General features: G+C 32.5%; 1 protein-coding gene and 3 long non-coding RNA genes across 5 annotated transcripts; 3 read left to right on the top strand and 1 right to left on the bottom strand.

Annotated features, from left to right (window-relative positions):
- Positions 1–870, top strand: LOC123909479. The gene is made up of 4 exons (XR_006809931.1): positions 1–187; positions 321–542; positions 691–755; positions 819–870. It is a non-coding gene; the product is annotated as an uncharacterized LOC123909479 (long non-coding RNA).
- A 4,192-nt stretch (positions 871–5,062) lies between these two features.
- Positions 5,063–8,106, bottom strand: LOC123909028. 2 transcript variants are annotated; one of them, XR_006809802.1, is made up of 7 exons: positions 7,886–8,091; positions 7,136–7,239; positions 6,952–7,007; positions 6,828–6,861; positions 6,175–6,231; positions 6,012–6,075; positions 5,112–5,456 (listed from the first exon to the last, which is right to left on the bottom strand). It is a non-coding gene; the product is annotated as an uncharacterized LOC123909028 (long non-coding RNA). The 2 variants fall into 2 exon arrangements; XR_006809803.1 differs by having other exon boundaries at positions 5,063–5,456; positions 6,952–7,239; positions 7,886–8,106.
- A 3,893-nt stretch (positions 8,107–11,999) lies between these two features.
- LOC123908673 (RING finger protein 44-like) lies at positions 12,000–13,629 on the top strand. The gene is made up of 2 exons (XM_045959387.1): positions 12,000–13,256; positions 13,324–13,629. The coding sequence occupies exon 1, from the start codon at positions 12,156–12,158 to the stop codon at positions 12,999–13,001; it is 846 nt and encodes a 281-aa protein (XP_045815343.1). The 5' UTR covers positions 12,000–12,155; the 3' UTR covers positions 13,002–13,256; positions 13,324–13,629.
- A 172-nt stretch (positions 13,630–13,801) lies between these two features.
- On the top strand, positions 13,802–14,486 carry LOC123908674. The gene is made up of 2 exons (XR_006809662.1): positions 13,802–13,975; positions 14,059–14,486. It is a non-coding gene; the product is annotated as an uncharacterized LOC123908674 (long non-coding RNA).
- The last annotated feature ends 13,093 nt before the right edge of the window (positions 14,487–27,579 follow it).

The raw sequence follows: 27,579 nt of genomic DNA, 5'->3' as shown, positions 1-27,579 counted from the left end.
GATGTGATATGCTTCACTGCTCTTGGAGGATCGAAACAGTTCGTATGAGTAGCAGGCTATTCCAAATCAGACATTGAAAGGTTTTGATAAAATTGACTTGATTAAGGAGGAAGTAGAACAAGCATGTCCTGGCATTGTGTTTTATGCTGACATTATTGCTCTTGCATCAAGAGATATTGTTCTTTTGGTTTGTTCTCAATACCTAATACATATTTCTTCTATTAAAATATCTGGATGCTTATGCATTTTGGCTTTAAAATGATATTGTATTGTGGCTACATTGATGTTGTTCTTATGGAAGACTTTGATATCTTATATAGGAACCACAAAAGTGGGCAGTTAAGAAGGTGCCTATATTTGGCATTTTATATTCAAATAGAAGATAAGCAGAAGCCATGAAGTAACTTTTTTATGTTCATTGATGTTTAAAGGACAATGAACTATGCAAACCTTCCTTTATTTTCCTTTACATGGAATATTATCAAAGGCACTAAGGTGAATAACCCGACTAGGAATTGGATAAGCAGAGAGGGGTTTTACAGGTATATGCCATTGGTGGCCATATACATCATATTTCCAGTATACTGCAAATAGTTTGAAAAAGTTTCATTGAGAAACTTTATGGACACTATCATTAGTTTTATTGGTAGTAACTACTAAAGTGTTCCTATTTTTATTGTTTAATCCTAGGAAATAAAGGTATCTGCACAGTCAGACCTGCGGCACCAGGTTTCCCTTGTTGTCCATCCAATCAGGTGAGCTCCACATATATCACATAGTAAAGTTCCAATTTTACTAACTCCTTTCTTTCTTTGCAGGAACCTTAAATGTTTATTTTGTTTCATGTGATAAATATTGGGATATGGAGAGGAGAGAGTTACAGAACCAAAGGTATTGCACTGATGCACACACAACTTTAAGATAATTAACATTGTGATTCTTTTGTAGCATGTGTCTTTTGTGTATGTGAAAAGTATGTTAGTGTTTGTTATCAGTACTCTAAGATTCACATGAATATTTTGCATTTGAGATTTAATATTTGAATCTAAAATCACTTCATTTGTTTTCTTACTCTTTGATGAAATGTCAATTTGATGTATAAAGTAAGATTTGCATTGAAAGTAATGTATAGAGAAAACAACTAAATTTGTAAAATCATTTTCACGTTCTTCACTGTGATTTTCATCATTAACTAATGAAAAGAAGTAACTATATAGTCCTATCAATGTATAGCTTATCAATATATATGAATTCAAATGCAAAATCAAAGGTGATATATTTTTAGTTAGTATTAAAATTACGGAAATCAAAGGTCATTATTACATAACAACACAAAACATTTATTCAGACTTTAGTCACAACAGAGAGTATTTGGAACTTAAAGAAACCGAGATAATGTATATTATATGAGTCAGTGCTTCATTGGTCACGAGTACTACGATACCATTCTTTTATATCAGGCCCTTTACGAAATGGAAATTTTGCAGGTAATTTCATAAGGTGCCATTAGTGCTCCTATGTACTCGATGAAAGGCTCGTCCATGATACAGTCACATTACCATACTGCATTTCCCCTAAAGCATCAGTAGAAGGCAAGTAAATGAATATTCATGTTTGATACTCAAACATATGAATTAGTTTTTTACTCACATAATCAATGGTGACAGGATCTAAGACTTGCCCTGGGGTTAACGGAGTTTGTTTCCCAACGTATTCTGATTGCAGCAGCTGCTAAAGAGTTATACAAAGTTGCAAAATCACACGGCTATAGTGATGAGGACTTTTCAACAAATATTTTATGTGGATGGTCCTTCTCTAAACCAGTTTTATTTTGATTTGTTCTTGTATACCATACTTCTTACACATTTTGTACGATAAACACTTAATTTGAAATGTAAATGATCTCTCAATTTTACTATGCACATTAATATACTTTTTATTTATTTATGTAGTTGATAAATAGTTAAAAAAAAAAACAGATTTTTATAGCAATTTTTTATTATTATTAAGAGCTCAATTTAGAGATCGGATTAGTCTCCAATTTATTTTAAATTTTGCTATAATCGGTTATTGATTCAATATCACAAAGCAATCGGTAAACTGATCTCTAAATTGGTAGCTATATCAAACGCGCAAAAATCACAACTTGCAGCATGAACAAAAAGTACATAAGGCAAAGGATTCATTTTATACCATAATCCAATTTCACGGTCGTTCATTTATAGATGATAAAATGAAAACAAAGTTAAAGGGTTGCGGATGAGACACTTTTGATTGTTTGCGGATGATAAAGTGAAAACAAAGTTAAAAGTTTTTTTTTAAGTTTAAAAGGTTTTAAATCAGTTAACCAACTATGAGTAGATAACTTGGGAGTTGAGCAATAGATTTGGTTAACTAGCTTAAAATCATCCACCTTTAACTTTGTTTTAACTTTTTTTATCAAAAAACAATCAGAAGTGTGTCTCGTGTCCAATGATACTTGTGAATAAATAGTGAGATTCATTTAAATTATTAGCAGTACAAATGTGGAGTTATGTGTATATAACTGAGGAGTTGAGGAACATATTTGGTTAATTGACTTAAAATATATTCCTTTAAATTATTAATAATACATATGTGGGAAGTTATGTGTAGATAACAGGGGAGTTGGACAATATATTTGGTTACTTGCCTTAAAATCTTCCAAACAAGAAAACCGTTAAAAGTGTGTTTCATATACAATGACATTTATGATCAAACGGTGAGATTCCTTTCGATTATTAATAATACAGATGTGGTGAGTCATGTGTAGATAACTAGAGATTTGGAGATCCAATTAAGTTAATTGGCTTAAAATCTACCAAACTTGAAAAAAATCTTTCACCTTTATCATTGTTTTAACTTTATCATTTGAAAACAGTCAGAAGTGTAAGTCTCATATACAATGTCACTTGTGAACAAATAGTGAGATTTCTTGAAATTATTACAAATACAAATGTGGAGGAGTCGTGGGTAGATATCTAGGGAGTTGGGAAATAAATTTGGTTAACAAGCTTAAAATCTTCCAATCTTAAAATATTATTCACCTTTAACTTTGTTTTAACTTATCATCTACAAACAATCAGAAATGTGTCTCGTGTACAATTCCACTCTTGAACAAATAATGATATTTCTTGAAATTATTCAAAATCTAGGTGAGGGGAGTTATGTGTAGATAAGTGGGGAGTTGGTGTACAAAGTTGGTTAAGAAGTTTAAAATCTTCCAAATTTGAAAAAATCATTCACATATAACTTTGTTTTAACTTTATCATCTACTAACAATCAGAAATGTGTCTCCTGTACAATTCCACTCTTGAACAAATAATGATATTCCTTGAAATTATTCACAATCTAGGTGAGGGTAGTTATGTGTAGATAAGTGGGGAGTTGGTGTACAAAGTTGGTTAAGAAGTTTAAAATCTTCCAAATTTGAAAAAATCATTCACATTTAATTTTGTTTTAACTTTATCATCTACTAACAATCAGAAATGTGTCTCGTGTACAATTCCATTCTTGAACAAATAATGATATTCCTTGAAATTATTCACAATCTAGGTGAGGGGAGTTATGTGTAGATAAGTGGGGAGTTGGTGTACAAAGTTGGTTAAGCAGTTTAAAATCTTCCACATTTGAAAAAATCATTCACATATAACTTTGTTTTAACTTTATCATCTACTAACAATCAGAAATGTGTCTCGTGTACAATTTCACTCTTGAACAAATAATGATATTCCTTGAAATTATTCAAAATCTAGGTGAGGGGAGTTATGTGTAGATAAGTGGGGAGTTGGTGTACAAAGTTGGTTAAGAAGTTTAAAATCTTCCAAATTTGAAAAAATCATTCACATATAACTTTGTTTTAACTTTATCATCTACTAACAATCAGAAATGTGTCTCATGTATAATTCCATTCTTGAACAAATAATGATATTCCTTGAAATTATTCACAATCTAGGTGAGGGGAGTTATGTGTAGATAAGTGGGGAGTTGGTGTACAAAGTTGGTTAAGAAGCTTAAAATCTTCCAAATTTGAAAAAATCATTCACTTATTTTTTACTATTTGTTCATGATTGACATTGTATATGGGGTACAATTCTGTTTGCTGATGATATATTTGGTTAAATTTAAAAGATTTTAAATTAGTTAACCAAATATGCTCTCCAACTCTCTAGTTATCAACGCATGACTCTCCACATCTATATTAGTAATAATTTCATAGAATCTCATTATTTATTAAAAAGTAAAATTGTATATGCGACACACGTCTAATTGTTTGCAAATGAGAAAGTTAAAAAAAAATTAAAAGTGAATGATTTTTTCAAGTTTGAAAAACTTTAAGAGAACTAACCAAATATGTTCTTCAACTTCCCAGTTATCTGAACATGACTCTCCATACATGTATTGGCAATAGTAAAATTCCTTTAAATTAGTAGTGACGTCTCCGAGTTTTAGGGGGCTCTGTGCAAAATATAAAAAATCACTCTTATTCTTGTAAACATGTAAATTACCAATATTAAATCAAATGGGACAAAGAATACAAAACAATTATCTTTGTATATAACGTCAAAAAGGAACATCATAATCTAAGATTAAATTTTATGCAAATATTAAAATGGACTAGAACTATATTTACGAGTATAGATAACTAATCTATTGATACTCATATGATATTTTATGAACATTAACAATATATAACTATTACTTTAGGGCCTAAAAATTAATCAATTAATATACATATGATATTTTGTAGGTATAAATAATATATAACTAATATTATAGGACCTCTGTAATATTATAGGACATGTGTGCAGGCCGCCTCTGTAAATTAGTAACAATACAGACGTGGGGAATTATGTGTAGATAATTGGGGAGTTGGACAACAAATTTGGTTAACTGACTTAAAATCTTTTAAACATGAAAAAAGAATTCACCTTGAACTTTTTTTTAACTTTTTTTGTCTGAAAACAATCAGAAGTGTTTCTCATTTGCAATGCTACTCGTGAATAAATAATGAGATTCCTTTAAATTATTAACAATATAGATGTGGGGAGTCAATTTTAGATATCTGGGGAGTTGTACAACATATTTGGTTAACTACTTAAACTTAACAAATATAGATGTGGAATGTAAACTTAACAAATTCTTAATACTAGATATAATTATACTAAACTTAGAGTTTACTCTAATGCACTGCATTCACTGTCACCAAAGTTTAAAATTACAATTTAGCTCTAAATTGAAATAGGTGAGCATCATTACATCTCATACACAATATGATACAAATATATACCAAGTACATATGCAATAAACAATTCTCATGATAGCAAAATGATGATAAGCCAACATCCTCATCCTGCTGTCATTGTGTTCAAGCATCGTCATCTAGTGTTGATTGCACATCTGATACACGTGCATGCTTAGCCGCTTGTCAGCTTATGCTGCAAATTAAATACGCATAAGTTGAGACACCAGACATTGAAACAAATGATATTAGACCATCACACACAAAATTTTGAGGATAAAAAAAAAGCTAAAAGCATGAGATTACTGTCAATGGCTTCTCACCATTATGTTATTTATCAACTAGTATTGATGTCTGTTTTCATCTTCATATAACATAAAGGTCTTTACTACTAAATTTCACTCTTTTTCATTATGTATGGTAAGCCTTTCTTGTCTCCTCAAGTACAATACATTTGGACATTTAAATTCTCTATAGTTACATCTAGTATCTATTCTACACAAATAAAAGAAGAAACATGTGTAACAAATACAAATATTGTAATAATAACCATGTAATGAAAAATATTATGATAAGAACATATATACATACATCAGTATAATGATAAGAACACTAGACTAGATTAACTAGTTGGAACTCAGTTTTAATACAATCAAATCATACAAATCAATAAGACATCTACAAATCATTAATTATAGATTTGTTACATTCTTTTGGCATAACAAATCATTTAAATGTTCTGCTCTCTTACCTTAGTTTTGGGATACCACATGTAAACAAAGAGAGCAAGCTTCAATTCTCCATACAAGGGCAACCTGCATAAAAGTTGAGCGTTAATTTATTGCAAAAACCTATATTATTAATCAAAATTCAACAACAATGCAAATGAAATGACTAAAAATATAAGCACTCACCACCCAGTAACTACATCTGCAAATTTTTCTAGTACTGTGAAAAAAGCCACAATGATCCTGCAAATTAAGGATGCAGAAAGACATAAATTAGGGGCACTAGCTCACAATTCAATTATATGTTCAATGCCTCAACGAAAAAGGCTGCTAATTAAGAGTTACCAGGTTTGCCAACTATTTGACACTAAACATTATTTTCAATAGGACAAATGTTCAAATACTCTACAAGTATACATATGAATTAAAATCAAATGAAACAAAAGCCACCAGATATCTAGTGAAATCATTTCAATGAAATATTCAAGTATGAAACACATTGGAAAGAAAAAAAGACAAAAATAGCCCGCTAGAATTAATACACAACACGCTAAAATGCAAAAACTTTTGATATGATCAAAGGATGGTTCAAATAATAATCACAAATTCTAACATGATCAAAGGATTGTTCAAATAATAATCACAAATAATTGATTGATAATTTATTAGCAATTAACATTCATTATTTCAATTAAAATCAAGTAAATCAGCAGAGATCTAGAGCAAGAAGAATACAATGTCAATGAGAACACACATACACAGGATCCCAAAATTCACAGTATAGGCTACAACAACATAATGAAAATGATAAAGCAATTAAATAACACAGTTAAACATACCATTCGTTATATCCTTAAGCTGAGTAACGCGTCCCTGCAAAAAATATACCCAAATCCAAATGATTAAAACAAGAACTCAATATCCCTAAAAAACAATTACCAGAATAGACAAGATATCACTTACTATCATTGTCTTCAATGCACTCTTCTGAAACTGAGCAGCCACCCTTACTCATAATACTATGCGTATAAGAAAACGTTCTTCAGTATAGTTATACAACAATTTTCTACGATTCAGATACATGAACCTGCTATCTCATTCTTTAAAAGAATGAACAAAACTAGTGAAGTTGAAGGGTGGACTTAACCTTGTAAAGGAGCTGAACTTTTTGTACATGGTGTAGTAAAACTCAACCAGTGTCATACTTTTTATCAAAGTCTGAGTTACTCACTAACAACCTACCTATTCATCCTGAAGAAAAACCAACTATAGTTACCATTTTACCAAAAGGAAGGTTAAAGCATGATATTCAAATCGGCATTCATTTCACACCCAAATTGACAAAAAAAATTCCTTAAAATTCAGATGTGAGCTTGTTAAGAATATAAGGCTTAACAAACAGTATCAGTGCAAACTTAAGAATATAGGGCTACACGAGATTATAATTAACCACGAGTTTCTGCTTTAAACATATTTATCTATCATAGATCATATAATACTAAGGTCAATAAAGAGAGCATACAAACAAGTTCCTATAACAACAGAGGGGGGAAACAAAACATGTTGAGAGTAGGATGGATGAATAACAAATTGTAGTAAATTCATGAGATGAGTACTACATCAATGTGCAACTCTATTTCCTGCAAATCAAATATTTAACAACAAATTCTATGCAGATTTTATTTTCACTTCATTTTCTATATAACATAACAAGTTTGCAATTTAAAATTTGAACTCAAAATTTTCGTAAAATCAACAAATTCAACAAATGTTTCGTAAATGTAACATAATAAGCATATAGATTCAACAAATTCATTCAAGCATAAAATCAAAACTAGCGATAAATTGATAAAATTAACTTAATATAACTAAAAACAATTCAACAAACAGATCTTACCTTGTGTATAGGAACTTGAATCCAAAAATTTACCCCAAATCCAGCAATAATCAACAGTTTCAAATCGAATTTGCATCAAATCAAATGATATAATTCGATTAGAACAAGTTGTAGTGGGAGATCAGTGGCATCGATGAATGGTGGTGGAGGGAGAATAGGGGTTTGGCAGAGAGAGAGAAGAGGGGACGTGAATGGTGAAGAGCAAGTTGTTCTTCTTTCTCTTCCTGCGTGTGGTAAAAAAACATATAAAAAGTAAAAGAAGAGTGACATCATTCACGTGTGGGAGGTTTGTTGGAGAGCAAAATGACAAACATACCCTTGATGTGTTGTATTTTTGTTGGGGGTTTGTGTCCCTATAGCATTTCTGCAACTTTTATTTACGTGCGCTTGTTTTCGGCCGTTGTTGGATAAATAGTTGAATAGAAAAATCTAAAAAAATAAAATGATATCGTGGCATCTTTGTAGAATGGAACTGTATTCATCCAAATTGTGTCTCATGATTGGTTGAATTAATGTGCAAATTTTGCTACTGGTGAATTTCTGAACACATAGGCTTCACTGATTACTTTGATCCGGTCAATGCTTCTTGAGGAGTTCCAATAAATACGAGTTGAGAACGGTGCTAGCATTGTTTGCAGAAAACAACAGTAACACGAAACGAGGCAATGAGTGGAGGAATATTTAATTTACTACTCCTACTTTGACAAAATTTTCCTTGCATGGTTTACCAACTAAGTTTGACAAATTGTTAACTGTATCATTAATTAGGACAACTGTAGGAATACTTTATTTTTGGCTTAATTATAAGGGTCAGGTTAACTTGTGCCCTAAGGGCACATGTTAAGCTACCTAAAAATAGAAATATAGCATTTAATGATACAAAGAATTTAATTTTTAGATAATTGAATACACCACAAGTTCAATAAATTTTTTCCACATTTATCTTCTTAACATGTGCCCTTAAGGGCACAAGTTAACATTCTCCTAATTATAATTTGGGTCATGCTATACAGTGTCTCCCGGGCACTTGTTAAGCATACCTAAAAAGGAAATAAAAAATAAAATTTATATTGAAAAGACAACTTTTGTATTTTTGAGGAATTGAATGTACGTATTTCGAGATATAATTTCTATTTTAACATGCTTAATCAGTGCCCCGGGAGCACTGTTTAACATTTTCCTTATAATTTTATTCCTTATTTCTATTTATTCATTAATTAATACCTTCGTAGGTGGGTAGCTGAACTAATTAACCTATTTGAATTAAGAATTAAGGAGTTGGAGGTCCATAACATTATAATATACTAACATTTGTTTATTAAAAAAAATTAATACTTCATCTGTTCGTTTTTAAGTGTCGTACTTAGAATGCGAGTGTGTAAATAGCAAAAATTAGGGGGGGCGGGGGGAAGAGTTAATTTTCTAGATATCAAACCGAAGATAAATTTGATTTCTAGATAGCAAACTACAGTTGAATTCGCTTTTTAGATAGCAAACTGCAAACTGAGTTCGCTTTCTAGGATGCAAATCTTATAAAAATCAATTTTTTTTGTCCTCTTCACCATTCTCTCATCTCCCACGAAATAACTTTGAAAGAAACTCAGTTCGCAAGTTAAAGTGTGAACCATTCATTCGCCTAATTTTCTATTTTCTGTCAAACTTATGAACTCTTTTAGCCTTGATAGATGTCTATTGCAAGTATAAATGTAAACTTGGTCATATGAAATAAAGTAACAATTCAAGATAGTTATATTTACGGTGTGTGTGTGTGATTGTAAGATAATGACCATATTTTTATAAGGTACACTAATTAAAGTGTAAGTTGTCTTAACATTCTAAATAGTGAAACCAGAATTGTTCGCACTCTACATAGCGAGTGACAATATTTTATATTCAAACGTGACGTCTGCGCCCCCCATGAATGAAAAAATCATGAAAAAAAAGAGTTTGCTTTCTAGATAGCAAACTGCAAACTGAGTTCGCTTTCTAGAATGCGAACTCATTTTTTCATGATTTTTTTCATTCTAGGGGGTCGATACGTTGAGTTTGAGCTAAAAATATTGATACTCGCTATTTAGAGTGTGAAAAGTGTTCGCATTCTAAAAAGTGAGAGGATTAGTTTGATCATTTCAAGGGTAACCGAGGGAATTAGGGGGTGCGAAAAGATGGATTCTCATTTGAGTACTAATTTTACATTTTCTTGTGCAATTGGATGATCGGAATCCATGAAATTTTTTTTTTCTACCCGAACAATCTTCATTCTACCCCAACATTTTTCTAAAAATACCCAATATACCCTTATTAAAAATTAATATATTTAAATTTATTTTTTTTTGTCGTATTATACTGTTCCGGTAGAATTTTCATCTTCACAAAAAACTGTTCCGATAAATATTTATCGTTACCGGTAAGTTAACTTTACCGGTACACTTTTTAAAAAGTGTTCCGATATGTTAATATTACCGGTACACTTTTTAAAAAGTTTTCCGGTATGTTTATGTTACCGGTACACTTTTTAAAAAGTGTACCGGTATGTTAAACGAATTGCTTTCCAAGTGGAGTCCAAGTGAACCTTTGTGATATACAAATCCCCCCAACTTTTATGTTTTTAACTATGAACCATTCTTGTCAAAAAAAAAAAAAAAAAACTATGAACCATTCGATTTGCCATTATTAAACGAATTAAGACAATCCTTGTGATTCAATCTTAATTAGTACTTGCAAGATATCTATTGCACATTGAACTTGTTAGAATTCTAACAAGTTTTTGGCGCAATTGCCTAAAAAAAATCAATATTTATTATAGTTTTTTTTTTTATAATGATATTTATTATAGTTTTTACTAATATATTTTTATTTATTAAATTTCGCTCCACTTAACTACTCTACTAACTACTATAATATTAATAGATAACTCTAACTTTACTATTGAATTTAACCCAACAAATTTTCCAAGCAAATTCTTAAATACTGTATGTCTTATAATATGAGAAGTCAAGATTAAACTGTATACCAATTCAAACTATATACATTCAAAGACTATTTTACGTAGATCTACTCATAAAATAGGTACATTAACTAAAATACTTCTTTTAAATAAGAGTGAAATAACAACAGGTATTTATATTTATTTAAAGATAAAAGGAGTATCCGTCTCTCTTAAGAATTTTTTTCTCTTTTTATAAAAAACTTTAAATTTTTCACTGTATTAATTATTTCAATATTGATATAAATTTAGTTATTTTTCATTTAATTATTTAAAAAGAAACAATATTACTTTTGAATAACAAAACATAATTATATTAGGATTCCCATCCCACCAGCAAATTGGAAGGGTGCATATAATAACAGGAGCGTCATCGAACCAAACTCTATTGGGCTTACTGATGGCCAACGTAGCCAACTAGATTTTTTTCTTCCACCCCTACGTTTAACTCTTCACCCCTACACTGTTTTTTTAGTGTTCCAATCTGCATATTGTTACCGAAATGAACATAATGTGTGTCCCGGGGTTTGCATATTCATAACGGAATGATGTGTTCCAGTTTGAATATTCGTACATGAACGGTTGATGATGGGTGTTCCGATATGAATATTGGTTCCGTAACGATTTTTTTGAGTGTTTCGGTGCACGCTTTGCTACTTGAACACTCATACGAAGTGTCCTGGTTTGGTTTTTAGTCCGGAACATGCATGCATGTTTGAATGTTGTTACTAAGACACTCATACAAAGTGTTTCAATTTTGCTATTTTTTTATTTGTTTGTTTATTTGTCTTTTATTTCATATTTGAAGTAGCTCACATTAGAGAACGAGATGGTAGAATTGGACGATCTAGACCTGGGCATGAAGAGTAGCCTGTTCACGAGGCTCAAGAGCAGCAGCCTGTGTTTAAAATTCTCCATTACTTTTCCATGTGTTTAAAATCAATTGTTGCTACCGTTGTTTCTTTCTTAAAGTTTTTTCCTTTTGCTTCATACCTTTTTTACTTTATGGTTGATGATGTGGTAGTGCGTGTAGTGCATGTGACCGCAACAACTTTTCAAATTTTAAGTAGAATAAGCATTGCTTAATCAACAAGGAGCTAGCAAATGGAAAACCAAAAACAATTTGTAAAAAATTTATTTGATCAAAAGTTGAAAATACTTTATCATGAAACAAACACGGCAAAACACTAAATCAATTAAACCCATTATTTCTAATATGGCTAAAGGCTTTGTCACAATCTAACCATAATTTTTTCAAAGCCTTACAAAGCTCTAATAGCTACTATGCCAATGAACCATGATCAAGACAGACCATCCAAAAGGTGGTATAAGCTATGCTTTATTCCCACAATTGATGACAGTTCTGATGATTCCGATACAGAATCCTTAGTCATAACGCGAAGAGCTTCAACTCACACTAGTTCTTGGGAACAAGAACAACCTTCTCCGCCACCATCACCACCGAATCTAGAATCTCAAATCAATTTGCTTTCTCCACCATTACCTCTGCCTCCGCCTCCGCCTCCGCCTCTGCTTCCAACTCTGCCTAGTTTGCCACAGTTAGTGCTGCAACGTCGGTCTTTCCAATCGCTGACTTCACCATCGCCTACTGCAACCACACAAGATCGGCCTGATAACGATAAAACTGAGTTCCTCCGAATTCCAGATAGTGTCATGAATGCCATTCACATGGTGAGAATCACAGAATTGAATTTAATAGATGAACTCTCTCAATGTCCTATTTGCATGGACGAGTTTGAATTGGGCGATGAAGCATGTCAATTACCCTGCAACCATACATTCAAATTCGAATGTATGCTTCGATGGCTTAACAACAGCGAATCATGTCCTGTTTGCAGGCTTCAGTTAAATGGTTTTGAAAGACAAGGTAGTTCTTATAATATAGGTGATGATGATGATGATGATGATGATAGTTTGGACCTTGAACCTCAAATTCAAACACAAGTGATTAATAGTTTGGAAGATCATATTCAATTTTCGCCGCATTCACAAGTTATAGATGATGGTGCAGGTGACAACTCTGATGAAGCTGAGTATGACAGTGCATGTGATGACTTGAATGATATTTGGTTTGGTAATTATCAAAGTAGTCATAGTTTACAAATTTAAATTAAAGGGTTGTAAATTGATGCCTATAATGAACTTATGGAATGATATGATATTCCTGACTTTGCTTGCAACTTGTATTGATTGTTGTCCTCTTAATCTTCATTATTCTGATTTGATGTAAAAATGATTCTTAATCTTCTATGCTTGCCTCCGTTCGTATGGGTCGAGATGATGACTTGTGGTGGTCCAGATATGTCATGGGGGTTGTTGCGGTGTTGTCTCTGTTTTCAGCTTCACACTCGCCTCACTATGTTGGTAAGTTCAAAGTCGTTAAGGTAGGTGGTGGAGATGCCATACTCACCATGATGTTTCTCTGATTCAGGTTGCTGCGATCTCGGTTTATTCGGCTTGAAAAAGCTGTTTGTGCTTGCTTTGTATTTTTGCAAAGGGCGGTTGGTACGTGAATCAGTCTGTGTTAGCGGTTGTTTTATTCGCCATTTCTCAAGATGTGAAAGCTTACACAACGCTATTTTTGCTATTTTGGTTTCGCGCTTGCAGGCGGGTTCACTAAGTAGTGTCTGTTATGTGAGCGTTTAGATCTTTTTTGTTTTAGACCACTTTTGTTGTAATTGGATTGTATGTAACACCCGTTTGGGTTTTTTTCTACATTAAATTTTATTATTGTTTTGTGATTTTCCTTTTCGCATCTTGAAAAGTTAAAAAAAATATATAATTGAAAGAAAAAAAATGACCTCCTACTAAGTATGTTAAAGGGACAAACACAATAATTTAATTTAATGTAGTTAAAGCTTAAAAGGCATTTTATAATAATTCTAATTTTATAATATACTTTTTTTACAATTATATAAGTTCTGGAAACAATTTTATCCATGTAAAGAAAGCTTTAGCATTTTTCAATATAAAGTTATCAAAGCATTTTCTAATTGTTCTATGCAAAGAGGGGAAATATATGAAGCTTATGAAGTTTGCATTTGTTATGATCCTATTTCTTTCCTTATTTTTTGTTGAAGCGAGTAATGCATTTTATCACTCTTTTAAAATTTCTCACTTTACTTCTTACATAATATCATTCTTATGTTATCTTTCTTTATTTCAGGATATTTTGAATGTAATGATGACCCAACATGTGAAAAAAAAATTAAGTGTAAACCTTCTACGACTCCACAATGTAGAAATCACCAATGTATTTGTTCTTCTCCAAATAAACCCAAAAATTATTGGAATCCAGACATGGTAAAAGCCCGGTGAATAAATGATAAAAGATTATGTGAGTAAGCGACCAAGGAAAGTCTAAGGATAGAATTATTTCTTCTGATGGCCAAAAATCTAAGAAGTACTATTTATGATAAAATATTCTATAATATGTCATTTAATTATGTTAATTATTATGTTGGCACCAAATAATTGAATTTTTTTATTTTTATTTTTCATTCCTAATTTCATAGACTATGTAACTATGGCTTTGTACTTTAAGATGATGGTAAGGAAATGAAATAAAGTAGCCAATGATATTATTTAAATTGACTTCTTCTGTAACACCATGTTTTTCTTATACTATTATCTAATATGTTTGACTAGTATTTTTCTCTTTATAATATTTTGGTTTCCAAATATTTACCGTTACGATTTTTAGTGTATACAATTAAGTTAACACGTGTACTTTTGTAATATTATTGTTCCGAACTGAACTAAAGCCCAATACACCAAAGCCCAATGCTGTGAAGCTCCAGTACATGCTATCAATCATAGGATCAACGCCCGAAGACAAGGACACCAACGTGTCAAATATCACATGGCATCGACCAACATGAATCAAACATATAGTACAAAAGTTGTCCTATTCCCTGCCCCACTCACGTGGTGGAATCATCACTCTTCACGCATAATCATGCAATGTTTGACCTATATATACAAGCATAACCCTAGTTACCAAGGTACAAAATATTCACCCCAATGTCCATAGCATTTCACCTCTTTCAAATACTAACTTGAGCGTCAGAGTGCTAACATTCTTGCAGATATCTTTCCCCTCTATGCATGAGTTAAATTATTATAGTGTGCCCCAGGTAATAAGTCTCATAGTCTATTGGGCCTAACAAATCACCAAAAAACACATTTTATAAAAATGTTACTGTACACAGATTTTCAGGAACATTAAAAAGTTGTTACCATCAAGTGTTACTAATGGGTCTAAATGAAGTAGTGTATTAAATTGGTCAAACAAAGTTGATGTATTTAGTCCAAATTTTTAACCAAATACATCATAATTAAGCTCTCCTACTATCTCTCTTTCAACTAATGCTCCGGAAAGATATGTTTTGCCTGCCACGAACAATCGAGGAAGGCCACCTAATAGGTATTCCCCTGATGTTGAAAAAAGAAGATCCAAATACCCAATTGCAAATTATGTGTCTACTCAGCATTTATCAAGGCCTATTCAGACTTTCACAAAAACATTGTCCTCCTGTCATATTCCTAATAATGTGGAGGATGCCTTAGCTGATCACAAATGGTCACAAGCCATACATGAGGAAATGGAAGCTTTAATACCACTTTTTGAAGGGAAGAAAACAGTGGGGTGTAAATGGGTATTTTCAATTAAATACAAGGCTGACGGATCCATTGATCGACATAAGACAAGGTTAGTGGCTAAAGGGTTCACACAAACTTATGGTATAGATTACACAGAGACTTTTTCACCAGTTGCCAAACTAAATATTGTTAGAGTCCTATTATCTCTCGCAGCAAATTTAGACTGGCCACTTCTCCAACTCGACGTGAAGAATGTGTTTCTTCATGGTAATCTTGAAGAAGAGGTTTATATGGATATCTCACTAGGCTACATGTCCTCTTCTGGTACCAAGGTAGTATGCAAGTTAGAAAGAGCATTATATAGATTGAAACAATCACCTCGGACTTGGTTTGGTAATTTAGTTCAGCTTTGAAAAAGTATGGTTTTGACCAAAGCAATGCAGATCATACTCTATTCATAAAGCACCGACATGGGAAGGTGACAGCTTTAATTGTCAATGTAGATGACATGATTATTACAGGAGATGATACTGAAGAAATCTCATTGCTGCAAGAGAAATTGGCAGCTGAATTTAAGATGAAGAATATGGGTGGATTAAAATATTTTTTTGGGAATAGAGGTGACAAGGTCACAAAGAGGCATTTTCTTGTCTCAAAGAAAGTATGTGTTGGACCTTTTGTCTGAAGTGGGGCTGCTGGAATGCAAACCGGCAGATACACCAATGGTCCAAAATCACAAACTCACCGAACACCCAGACCAAGTGCCCACAGATAAAGTAAAGTATAAAAAATTGGTGGGGAAACTTATTTATTTGTCACATACCTGCCCCGATATCGCCTATGCATAATCCAAGTGTTGAACATATGGATGCAGTGAACCGAATACTTCGCTATTTTAAGTCCTCGGGAAAGGGGTTGACGTTCTCTAAGAATAATCACTTGAATGTTGAAGTATATACGGACGCAGATTGGGCGGGGAATGTCCTAGATAGAAAATCCACATCAGGTTACTTCACATTTGCGGGAGGAAATTTAGTTGCTTAGAGAAGTAAAAAGCAAAAGGTAGTGGCTCTGTCTAGCGCTGAAGTTGAGTTTAGGGGCATGACAAAAGGACTTTGTGAACTATTATGGCTTAGAAGGTTACTAATGGAAATTGGTTGTGGTCCTAGCATGGAGATGAATCAATTCTGCGACAACAAAGCTGCAATTGATATCTCTCAAAATCCAGTCCAACATGATTGAACAAAACATGTGGAGGTAGATCGACATTTCATTAAGCAGAATCTTGAGAAAAAGATTATTCGATTTCCTTTTGTCAAGTCGGAAGACCAATTGGCGGATATTCTTACAAAAGCAGTTTCTAGTAAGAACTTCCACGACTCCCTTAACAAGTTGGGAATAAAAGACATTTATGCACCAACTTGAGGGAGAGTGTTAGCCAATGTTTTAAGAACCGGACCGGAGGTCGAACCGTTATGACAACTGGTTCAAGGGTCAACCGGTCGGATCGGTTCAATCGTTATTGAACCGTTTATATTGAACCGTTCATATAATTTTTTCACGTGTTTGAGTCTATGGTTGGAAAGGAAAGATTTTTGATTTTTTAACCTTTCAATTTCAATCCATCGTTTTTTTTAATTAAAAAATCAGTTTTTTTTTTTTTTTAAGTGAGAGAAAAACCGGCCGGTTTTTCCGGTTCACCGGTTCACACCGGTTCATACCGGTTCACACCGGTTTTTGACCGGTTCCACTGACTAGCGGTTCTTGCTAGTCGTCCGGACCGCCGAGGGCACCGGTTCGCGGTCGAACCGGTCGGACCGGCCGGTCCGGTTCGGTTTTTAAAACATTGGTGTTAGCGTGAGTCATTAGTATCTATTAATATACTATGTAAATGTAAATGACTCAAATGAATTATGAAAGAAAAACCTTCTGTTTGACAGTTCACTCTCAATATTGAAATTGGGAGCTTGTAGCACTGTTGTTGTTTCGTGCCATTCAATTCAAGTTTTTTCTAATCTTTTTTTTCATAGCTTCAAAACAGTGCAAGGAATGGAAGAGAGAGAAGTTGCAAATAAACATTAACCTAAAATTTAATATTTGCCTAATTAATTTTTACCTGATGTCAAAAATATTCTTTTAACTAAGGCTAAAATAAAGTTTATGTCCGCTATTTTATACTCAATCCATAATTTTGATCCTCTAATATTTATATGTGCAATTTTACTCTCGTTATTTAAATGACGTAACACAATGCACTTTGATAATTTGACAACCTGGTCAGATATTATTATATTTTTCAATTTCCTAATTTTCATATATTCTTTAATTACTAGTATAATTTTATCGACTATGAAACTAAAATCAAAGTTTTTTTTTCTTTCTATTTCTCAGATTTTAAAATTTTAATTTTTTTATGGAATGATTGGTAGCTGAACAACTAAGAACTTTCATTAGGAAAATTTTCAATCACCATTTATAGTGGCATTTCCATTCTCAAACCCCCCACCATCTCCAATTTCTACACTCCAAATCCATTTTTCAAATTCATTTTTCTTTGAATAATGTCTCAAGTAGCTAGGTAGTCTTACGAACAATGTGATATTCTTTTGGAAAAAAATTAATTAGCCAAAAAGATTAAGGAGAATGTTAACTTGTGCCCTTAAGGCACATGTTAAGGAAGTAAAAATAGAAATTATTAAATGCTAATTTGTGCATTTTGACTTTTGAAGCATTAAATTTCTTGTATTATTAAATGATGAATTTCTATTTTGGTTTATCTTAACATGTGCCCTAAGGGCACATGTTAACAAGACCCAAAGATTAAATTTTTAACTAACACGACATTTTTTTTATTGATTGACCATTTAAATCCCCCATACATTTGACCAAATTAATTGATACTCCCTCCGGTCCTTTTTATAAGGAACAATTTGGAAAAAAAATTTGGTCCTTTTTATAAGAAACAATCATTAAATTTATTCTTACAATTCCATTTTTACCCTTATTAAATTGTATCCATTCCAAAGTTATGCATTAATTAGAGTGATATATTCCCTAAGGATAAATTAATACACCAAGGTTAGTTTTGGAATAGATCGTAAAATTTTAGAATTTTTATTAAGAAAGATAAGGTTTCTTGGTATGTGTGTTTTTTCCAAATTGTTCCTTATAATAAGGACCGGAGGGAGTATTATTTAGTAGTACATTCTTTGATTGAGTGACCATATAAATCCCCCATGTGGTCAAAATTATGGAAAAGTTATTTGGTCACTCTATATCACATTAGTTAAGAATTAAATTTCTTTGACTAATTAATTATTTTTATCATTATTTTCTACAAAAATTTATCAAAGCTATTCCATTTTAATTTGATAGTTTTCCCCACAAATATACTTTTCATTCAATCTGACGTCATTTTTTTGGTACATTTTTAATGTGTTGTTTTTATATAATTGACTGAAGAGTATATAATAATCAATAACGGGGTTTTCTAACTTAGATCCTAGTTAGGTCTAAGTTAGCAAGGTGCACATTTTCAATTGGACCAAAATACTCATTCTTTTTAATTAATTAACCAAAATACCCATTAATAGACGCGGATCCAGTGTCGCGCGCGTACCGAAGGACCATTGTTACAGACCGTTGATTTCCATCAGACAACCAAGATCTGATCTCATCAAGACTGTCTGATCAATCCGACAGCCCAGATCATCCTGATCCATCAGATTCCAGCGCGTGCGCCACACTGGATTACACCCTGGAGAGAGAAAAATTTGCTTTTTAAAAGTAGGACACGTGTCACACAATGGTTGGCTGGACGTGATTTTTGTTCATTTAATACTTTGAACTCAATTATTTCGTTGTAAATTAATTTTTTATTTTTATTTTTTTATACCAAAATTCATAATTTTTTTTTTCTACAAATAGAGACTTGGTTCGTTTGATTTGGACACCGAAAAAAAAATGCAATTTTTCACTACCTTAATCTCATTTTTTGTCTACTAAATACGTTACTTGTGTGTTGTAATTTAACACGCACCACTCAACCAACTCACTGAAACCATTATACCAGGAAAATAGTAGATAATATTCTGGAACTTTTGGTATATTTTATGAAATTTTTGGAGACCTGAAACTATTTTTAGTTAATTAAATGAGATAAAACGGTAATTAAAAACTAATGTTTGCTTCTGAAACCATTTTACTGGTAGAATGGTTGCACATAGTTGTATTCTGAAACCATTTTACTGGTAGAATGATTTCAATGAGTAATTTATTAATTGTGTTTGCTTCTGAAACCATTTATCTGGTACAATGGTTTCAGAGAGTTGTAATCTGAAACCATTTTGCTGGTAGAATGGTTTCAGTAAGTTGATTATTAGTTATTTTCTTCTGAAACCATTTAGCTTGTAGAATGGTTGCACATAGTTGTACTCTGAAACTATTTTACTAGTAGAATGGTTTCAGTGAGTAATTTATTAATTGTGTTTGCTTCTGAAACCATTTTGCTGGTAGAATGGTTTCAGTAAGTTGATTCTTAGTTATTTGCTTCTGAAACCATTTAGCTAGTAGAATGGTTTCAGAGATTTGTACTCTGAAACCATTTTCCTGGTAGAATGGTTTCAGTGAGTTGATGTAAGGTAGTGAAAAATGAGATTAAGGTAGTGAAAAATTGGTTTTTTTTTCTGTGTCCAAATCAAACGAACCAAGTCTCTATTTGTAGAGAAAAAAAAAATTATGAATTTTGGTATAAAAAAAAAATAAAAAATTAATTTACAACGAAATAATTGAGTTCAAAGTATTAAATGGAAAAAAATCACGCCCAGCCAATCAGACATCGACACGTGTCCTGCTTTTAAAAAGTAGATTCTTCTCTCTCCAGGGTGTAATCCAGTGTGGTGCACGCGCTGGAATCTGATGGATTCGGATGATCTGGGCTGTCGGATTGATCAGACAGTCTTGATGAGATCAGATCTTGGCTGTCTGATGGAAATCAACGGCCTGTAACCATGGTCCTGCGGTACGCGCGCGACACTGGATCCGCGTCCATTGATGGTAATTTGGTTAATTAATTAAAAAGAATGGGTATTTTGGTCCAACTGAAAAGGTGCACTTTGCTAATTTAGACCCAACTGGGTCTAAATTAGCAGCCCCCATCAATAATATATTATACATATATGTATACAATTGTAAAATTAATTTTTACACTAGGAAAAATTAATTTACTCAATTATTTGAACAAAATCTATATCTATATATACCTAATTGTTGGTTGATATATTGACACATCAAAAAACTGAAATCCACTAGGTTATTGCCATCATCATTGTTCATCATTTGCTTGTGTCTTTTTAATGTTGTTGTTCCAACATTATCTCTCAAATTGTATGAAATTGTATGCAAAGAGGCAAGACAAGATGAGAGTATTTGCTTGCATTATATGCAAGGTGACTATAAAATAGTTGCAGCCACACAACTTATCATGAACTCTCTAATCATATCTTGAATTTGGCAATATTTGAAGCTGTTTCAGCTCAAGAATTTATTAGAGGATTAGCAAAACATATCCCCACTAATGATGCCCTTAAACAATGTGGAAATGATTTCTACAATAAGATTGTTGTTTCATTCCTAAGTGCATCGACTGAGTTTAAATGATACGAGCAGTTGTTTGTCATTGAGAATAAGCGCAGGATAGGCGCTCAAATCTATCAAACACACATATACACACGATATGAGAGATAGAGGAGATGAAAGGGAGATAATTTTATTCACTTAACACTTGATTACAATTACCACATATTACAAAGATATTTATCAGAATTACTTCCACATCAAGTTAGTAGCTACTATGTTATCACCATTATCATTGTTCATCATTGTTCCAACATTATCTCTCAAATTGTATGACGTTGTATATAAAGAGGCTAGGCAAGATGAGAATGTTTGCTTGCATTATATAAAATAGTTGCAGCCACAAATTGCCATGATCTTTTTAACCAAGATTTGACTTGGATTTGGCAATATTTGACTTGGAGGTAATATATCCCTCCTTTTTTTTCTAATCAAGATGTCTAATGGCTTGGAATTTCACCAAATGTAGTATTCGAGGTTCTAACCCTAACTTCTGTATATAAAATGATATCCCTACCAATCGAATTATGGTCACAAGGGCGATGTCATACTCTTTTAATTAAGGCTGAAATGAAATTTTATTGATTTATTGTTTTCTTTTTAATTAGATTTTTTTTTCAAATAATTTTTTTGTCAAGTTTTTCAAAACTACTTTATTAGTTTAAAAATATTTAAATTTTATTTAAAATAAATAGTAATATTAATTAGATTAGATTATTAAATAATTACATAAGAGGTGGTGGCAGGGGAGGCTTCTGATGGTGGCAGACGGCGGTTCGACCAATTTTCTAGTGACCGGTGGTGCTCTGTTTTTTTTTAAAATATTTATATAGAAAAATGATTTTGTTTAAGAAATTGTAAAAAAATTATTTTTGTTAAAGAGTTTAAAAAGTGGATCATAAAGTTTGAATCAGTTTTAAATTAAACTATAATTAATATTTAAAAGTGATCTAGTTTAAAACTATATCAAATTAGTTCAGTTTAAAATATGGTTCAATGTAAGCCACTAGGTATGGTCTAGTAGTGAGGGATTTGAGTAGTATGTTATAGGTCCTGTGTTCGATCCTCAGCTCATTGTAAACGAAACAAAAAAATATGATTCAATGCGGTTTGGTTTATAATTTGATCCAATTAAGTGTATTTTTTAACACCCATACCCCGACATATTTCGTATCTCTTACCAAATTGAATTAAAAATAAGATTGTTTAAACCTCTACTTATATGTGTAGAAAATTAATACAACTTCGCTGACTATGATGGCTCTACAAGTGTACAGAATCGCAACCAAGTAATAAAGTGATAAGTTATCGTTCTACACAAGGTTTGTGCCAAAATTACCAGTTTCGCTTAGGAATTTAGAATAATAAAGTGTTTTGCATTCACTTTGTTTGTTTGAAAGATTTTGCATTAAAAATAAATAACAATAAAGTAGAGGACAAGAAAGTAAAGAGCAATAAATAAAGTAGTGTGTGTCCACACGGGGTGTGTGTGGTTAAGTGTTTCGAATCCCTCCCTTACTCATGCTTGGTAACTGGCGTTATACTATATCTCATTACTAGTTATAAGCTACCGGATTAATTTCCATTAAAATAAGCCTAGTATTACTATACTTATTTCTATTGCAATCTGACTTAGGCCAAATCAATTAAGCTTCGTTAGGTTTAGCCTTCGTTATTTCGTATCATTACCTTTAACGGGTTCAACCTCTTATGAGTGCGTCCTAACCTTTAGAAGTTCAAAATTTAACAAGTTCTCTACATCCGCTCGATTTCCTAATATCATTGAAGAATTTAACTACGTGTAATTCTTAATCATGCCACCGTACCTTCAGATACTGAATTTAATGGTCTCATATTGGTATGATGAAATGTCTTTTTGGTCTGGCCTATTAATTCTATTGTCACGGGATCAACTAATTTCCTCTAAGTTCATTCACTTAATGTGATCAATATTAAGAATGAATAATTAAAACAAGACATATATAGAAAATAACTTAATAACAATTGAGCATAAACTTTATCGAACCATAATTACATGTCTCAAGCATTCATAAGGGAGTTCATCTACTCGACCTAACCTATGAAAAATAAATTACAAAGACAATAAAAGAAAATAACCTTATTGGCCTTGGAGTTCCTTGGACTTCTTGCCTCCTCCTTAGAGTTCTCCTAACTCTCTCCTGAGTATCACTATTATTGAGTGATTTTTGAATGAATAATTGTGAATGACGAAGGCTCTATTTATAGTTTTTCAGCTGGATTTGGGCATTTTCTACGCACCCATCGTTGCCACGATGGCGTTCAAATTCTCCTCATCATGGCTATGATGGGTCATATCGCGGCACGATGAAAGATTTACTCAATATTTTCTGTTTTTCTTCACCGCCTCCATCGTACCACGCTAGATCTCATCATGGCTACGATGGTGTGTGCAGTTTTTGACGTTTTTGTCATTTTTTGATGCGTTTTGCACTTTTCTTGCTTCTGGACCAAGTAATTTCACTTTTCCAGATATTTGTTTGGTTTTGGGCTTCAATTGTTATTAAAACTACCCTAAATTACTACTAAAAACATCATATAATTGACTGTCATTACTGACGTTATAAAATAATTATAAAAAAAATGTCAAGGATGAGGCGCTAATTTACGATTTCTAATTTATTTTTTTGGTTATCATGATATTAATGATACGAAATTTCAACTGCCTTTATCGATAACTAATCTCCGTCGAGGAACCTATGGAGCACACAGTAGAATTTTTTCCATAAGTATGAGCCAGAAATTGAACCCCTAACCTCATGCTTAAGAGAATCAAGATCCTTATCACTTGAATCAATTCATTGTTGGTGGTTTGTAAATTTTCTTATTTTGTTTAAATGTAAGTACTTATATTATTCAAAATAATTTTTATCACAAAAATTAAACTTTTATGGAGTCATATTTTTTGATTTAAATATTTTCAAAGTGGGCTAAATAAACGAAGACGATCTCAAGTTTGCTGCTCCTAGGTAACTGGGCCACCGTCCACCCAACAAACATTTTGGAATGGAATGGATAGAACTACCGACTACATTCTGAAAATTGCTTTTTTCGCCCCCATGTTCCTCTTAAACCCCCCAAAAATCCTAAAATAACCTTGAATTTGGGGGGTTTAGGAAGGTATGGATCTTAGGATCCGAAATATATTATGTGTGGTTCGTGGGATCCGAAACAAGCCAATTATAGATGGGAACACGTTTTGGGGGGGGGGGGGGGGCGAAAATTGTGCTTATACGTTGGTTTGGATCCTGCGAACCGAAATGGTCACGAAATCACAGGTTTGGATCCTGCGAACCGAAATGGTCACTAAAATTACAGGTTTGGAGTGTACAGTCCAAAATCAAGTTTTCTGCAGAAATTTTTTACAGTTTTACAGGCCAACATTATGCATGTTCGGAATTTGCTCTTTTGCACTAAATTAAAAGTTAAAAATAATCATTGTCATTACATACGATAACTTCAAACATGATCAAATAAATCACAACTACATTAGGTTGTGCAATGTCGGGTTCATCGATGTTCGGTTTCATTTCAAACGAAGGTTCGGCCATCACAAACCCTACCTATCACAATAAATTTCAAAATTTTAAAAAGTTGTCCAGTTTGGCATGTGAGATCCGAAATGGGTTCGGATTGTATGAGCCAAACGCGACTGCGATCATAAAACCATGAAAATTAAAAAAATTAACGGTTTAAAGTGCTTATTACCTCTTGTATGACTCCGATTGAGTATTGCGCCCCTCTTTGAGTGAATAAACGTTGCTTTCAAGTCTTTGATACGCCAAAAAAATCGCCCTAGCTCCAAAGCTCCCAATTGAGTGTCCAAGTGGTTATGAAAGTGCAACTTCTGAAATATAGGCTATATAGACTCTATTCGGATCCTACACACCGAATATGAGCGTTTCCGGTTGGTAGAATCCGAAATGATGCAAAATTTTAAAAATCAAAGCATTTCGGATTGTACAGTCCAAAATCAAGTTTTCCTGGAAAAATCATCAACGATGTACAAGTCAGGCATAGCCAGCCAATGACTTGTTTAAACTGGTTTCGGATTGTATGGTCCATATCAAACAAGTTTCGGCTCCCATACTCCAAAACCGTTAAAAATAAGAACGTTCGGATTGTACAGTCCAAACCCAGGTTTTCCTGAACAAAACATCACGTACAAGGCAGGCATAACCAGCCAATTGCTTGTTTAAACTGATTTCGGATTGTATGGACCATAACAAACAAATTTCGGATTCTAGAGTCCAAACGCATTTATAGGGTCAAAATGGTCACTTTGGGGGGCCTTGGAGGAAACAATGGGGGAAAAAAGCAATTTTCCTACATTCTGAGGTCAAGTGTTCATATTATTAGACCAAATTATTGTATCAGTAAAATACTGTGGAGTGGGCTTTATGGTTACAGACAAGCCTTCATGCTAAAGACCGTAATGGGAGGGAATTGGATTAGGTAAAGTCGACTCTTCCGTGCAGTTGTTTTATAATCGATTGATCATGTTCGGATGATTTAAACAAATACAGTCAATAAATATAGTTTTTAAATTATGATTGTCCGATCCTAAAGGGATATTGTTTTATTGTTTTTATTATTTAAGTAGCGGATGTTATAAAAATAAAAATTGAAAAAATCACTACTTGCTACTTGACTAGCTAGCGAATACAGTTCACTATTTAACTAGCAAATCGGCGGTGGACAAATTCTATGGTCAAAGTCAAAGGTCTTGCTAAAGTGCGGCCATGACATGACATTGGCAATGAGAGTCATCCAAAGTTTCTGTAAACGGCCGCGTAGTTCATCGGTAGGCTCAGACAGACGCGTGAGTGCTAGGTTCGTCAACATGAAACTTCAAAACGATGACGATGTGAGAACCATGTTCTCTATTTTCTATCGGTACAGTAAAATGGACCTATCAAGTTAGCCGCGACGTTGGTGAGATTTGTTAAAGATATGTTCAAGCTTGATCGATCCGAGGACGTACTTTTGATGAAATCATGATATGCATGGTTGAAGCCGAGAACATGAATATGAAGTAGTTAATTTATTTGACCCACAGTCTCTTTTTTGTTAAATTAATGTTTTTAGTTTATGATCTTCATCCCAATGTAATATGTTATTTTCTATCGAAGGGTTCATTATCTTTTTTTTACTAGTTATATGTTCTGGCTTGTTCAAGTACCGTCCACTGGTTAAGTAGCGAATAGTTTACAGGAGTTCGCTACTTAACTAGAGGACCACTTTGTTACAGAAAACGAAAGGGATTAATAGGATAAACAGGTTGAAATTGATACACAATATCAAAAAAAAAAATTATTATTCTCATTACAACTTAAAATAAAATTAGATTGGACACAAAATCACATCAAATTAAAGACTCCATCAAGTATCTCAACTTCTAGGAGAAGAACAGGGGTAGACATAGATTATGTTTTTAAAATAAATAATTCTTTATTTGACTAAATGATAAATAATTCTTAAACTATTTTCTCTTCTATTAAATTTTTATATTTTAACAAGGATGTAGAAGAAAAGAATAATTTTTAGACTACCTTCTCTTCAAAATAAAATTATAGACTAACTCGAAAATATAATCTTAAAATTATGTTAGTATACTGAAATTTTATCAAACTCTATTCACCTCTAGAACACAAAATGACTAGGAGCTAAGCTTTGTTTCTTTTAAACCAAAAAAAAAAAAAAAAACTTGTTTCTTTGATTGGGATCTACCACTCCTATTGATTAATCAAAACTTCACTAAATTATGCCTTAATAAGGCCAAGCCTAGATAATCATTAAACCCATGTTGAATGTTGGATCTTAATCCGGCTCCCACTGCGTTTCCTTTTGTTGGCATACAATTATTTTCCAAAATCATGAGAAAAATTATTAAACTCGGATCACATGAAAATCCATAATTATTTTATTATAAAAAAAATCCATAAATAAAATAAAAAAATCCATAAATATTTTATTTTTTCTATGTACGTATGGGAGTTTTTATTCGTCAAGCTACACAAATTATCTTTTCCTAAACATATATTAAAAAAAAAACGCATCCGTTAACTCCAGAAGTAAGTCTCCATCGACTTACTCTGCTTAATAGCTTGATATCGGCATTATATTTCTTCAATCCAACCGTTGAATTCAAAGATCTCATTGAGTAGATCAACTCCACAAATTTTTATAAAAATTCAAAAAATATAGTTATGTATTCGGACTATTGAAATTCAACGGTTTTTTTTTTTAAGTTTGTCGTACGTTCAATTGAAGTTATCAGAAAAAAGTATCAAAGGATTTTGAATTTTTATAAAAATTTATGGAGTTGATCTACTCAATGAGATCTTTGAATTCAGCGGTTGGATTGAAGAAATATAATTTCGATATCGAGTTATTAAGCGGAGTAAGTCAA

Source organism: Trifolium pratense, linkage group LG2 (assembly GCF_020283565.1).
Source record: "Trifolium pratense cultivar HEN17-A07 linkage group LG2, ARS_RC_1.1, whole genome shotgun sequence".
Taxonomy (NCBI): domain Eukaryota; kingdom Viridiplantae; phylum Streptophyta; class Magnoliopsida; order Fabales; family Fabaceae; genus Trifolium; species Trifolium pratense.
Note: the sequence above shows the minus strand (reverse complement) of the source record. Positions and strands in the feature narration are given on the sequence as shown.

Bases quoted from the DNA above. Each gene is read 5' to 3' on its own strand.
- LOC123908673 (XM_045959387.1), top strand. From the start codon at position 12,156: ATGCCAATGAACCATGATCAAGACAGACCATCCAAAAGGTGGTATAAG.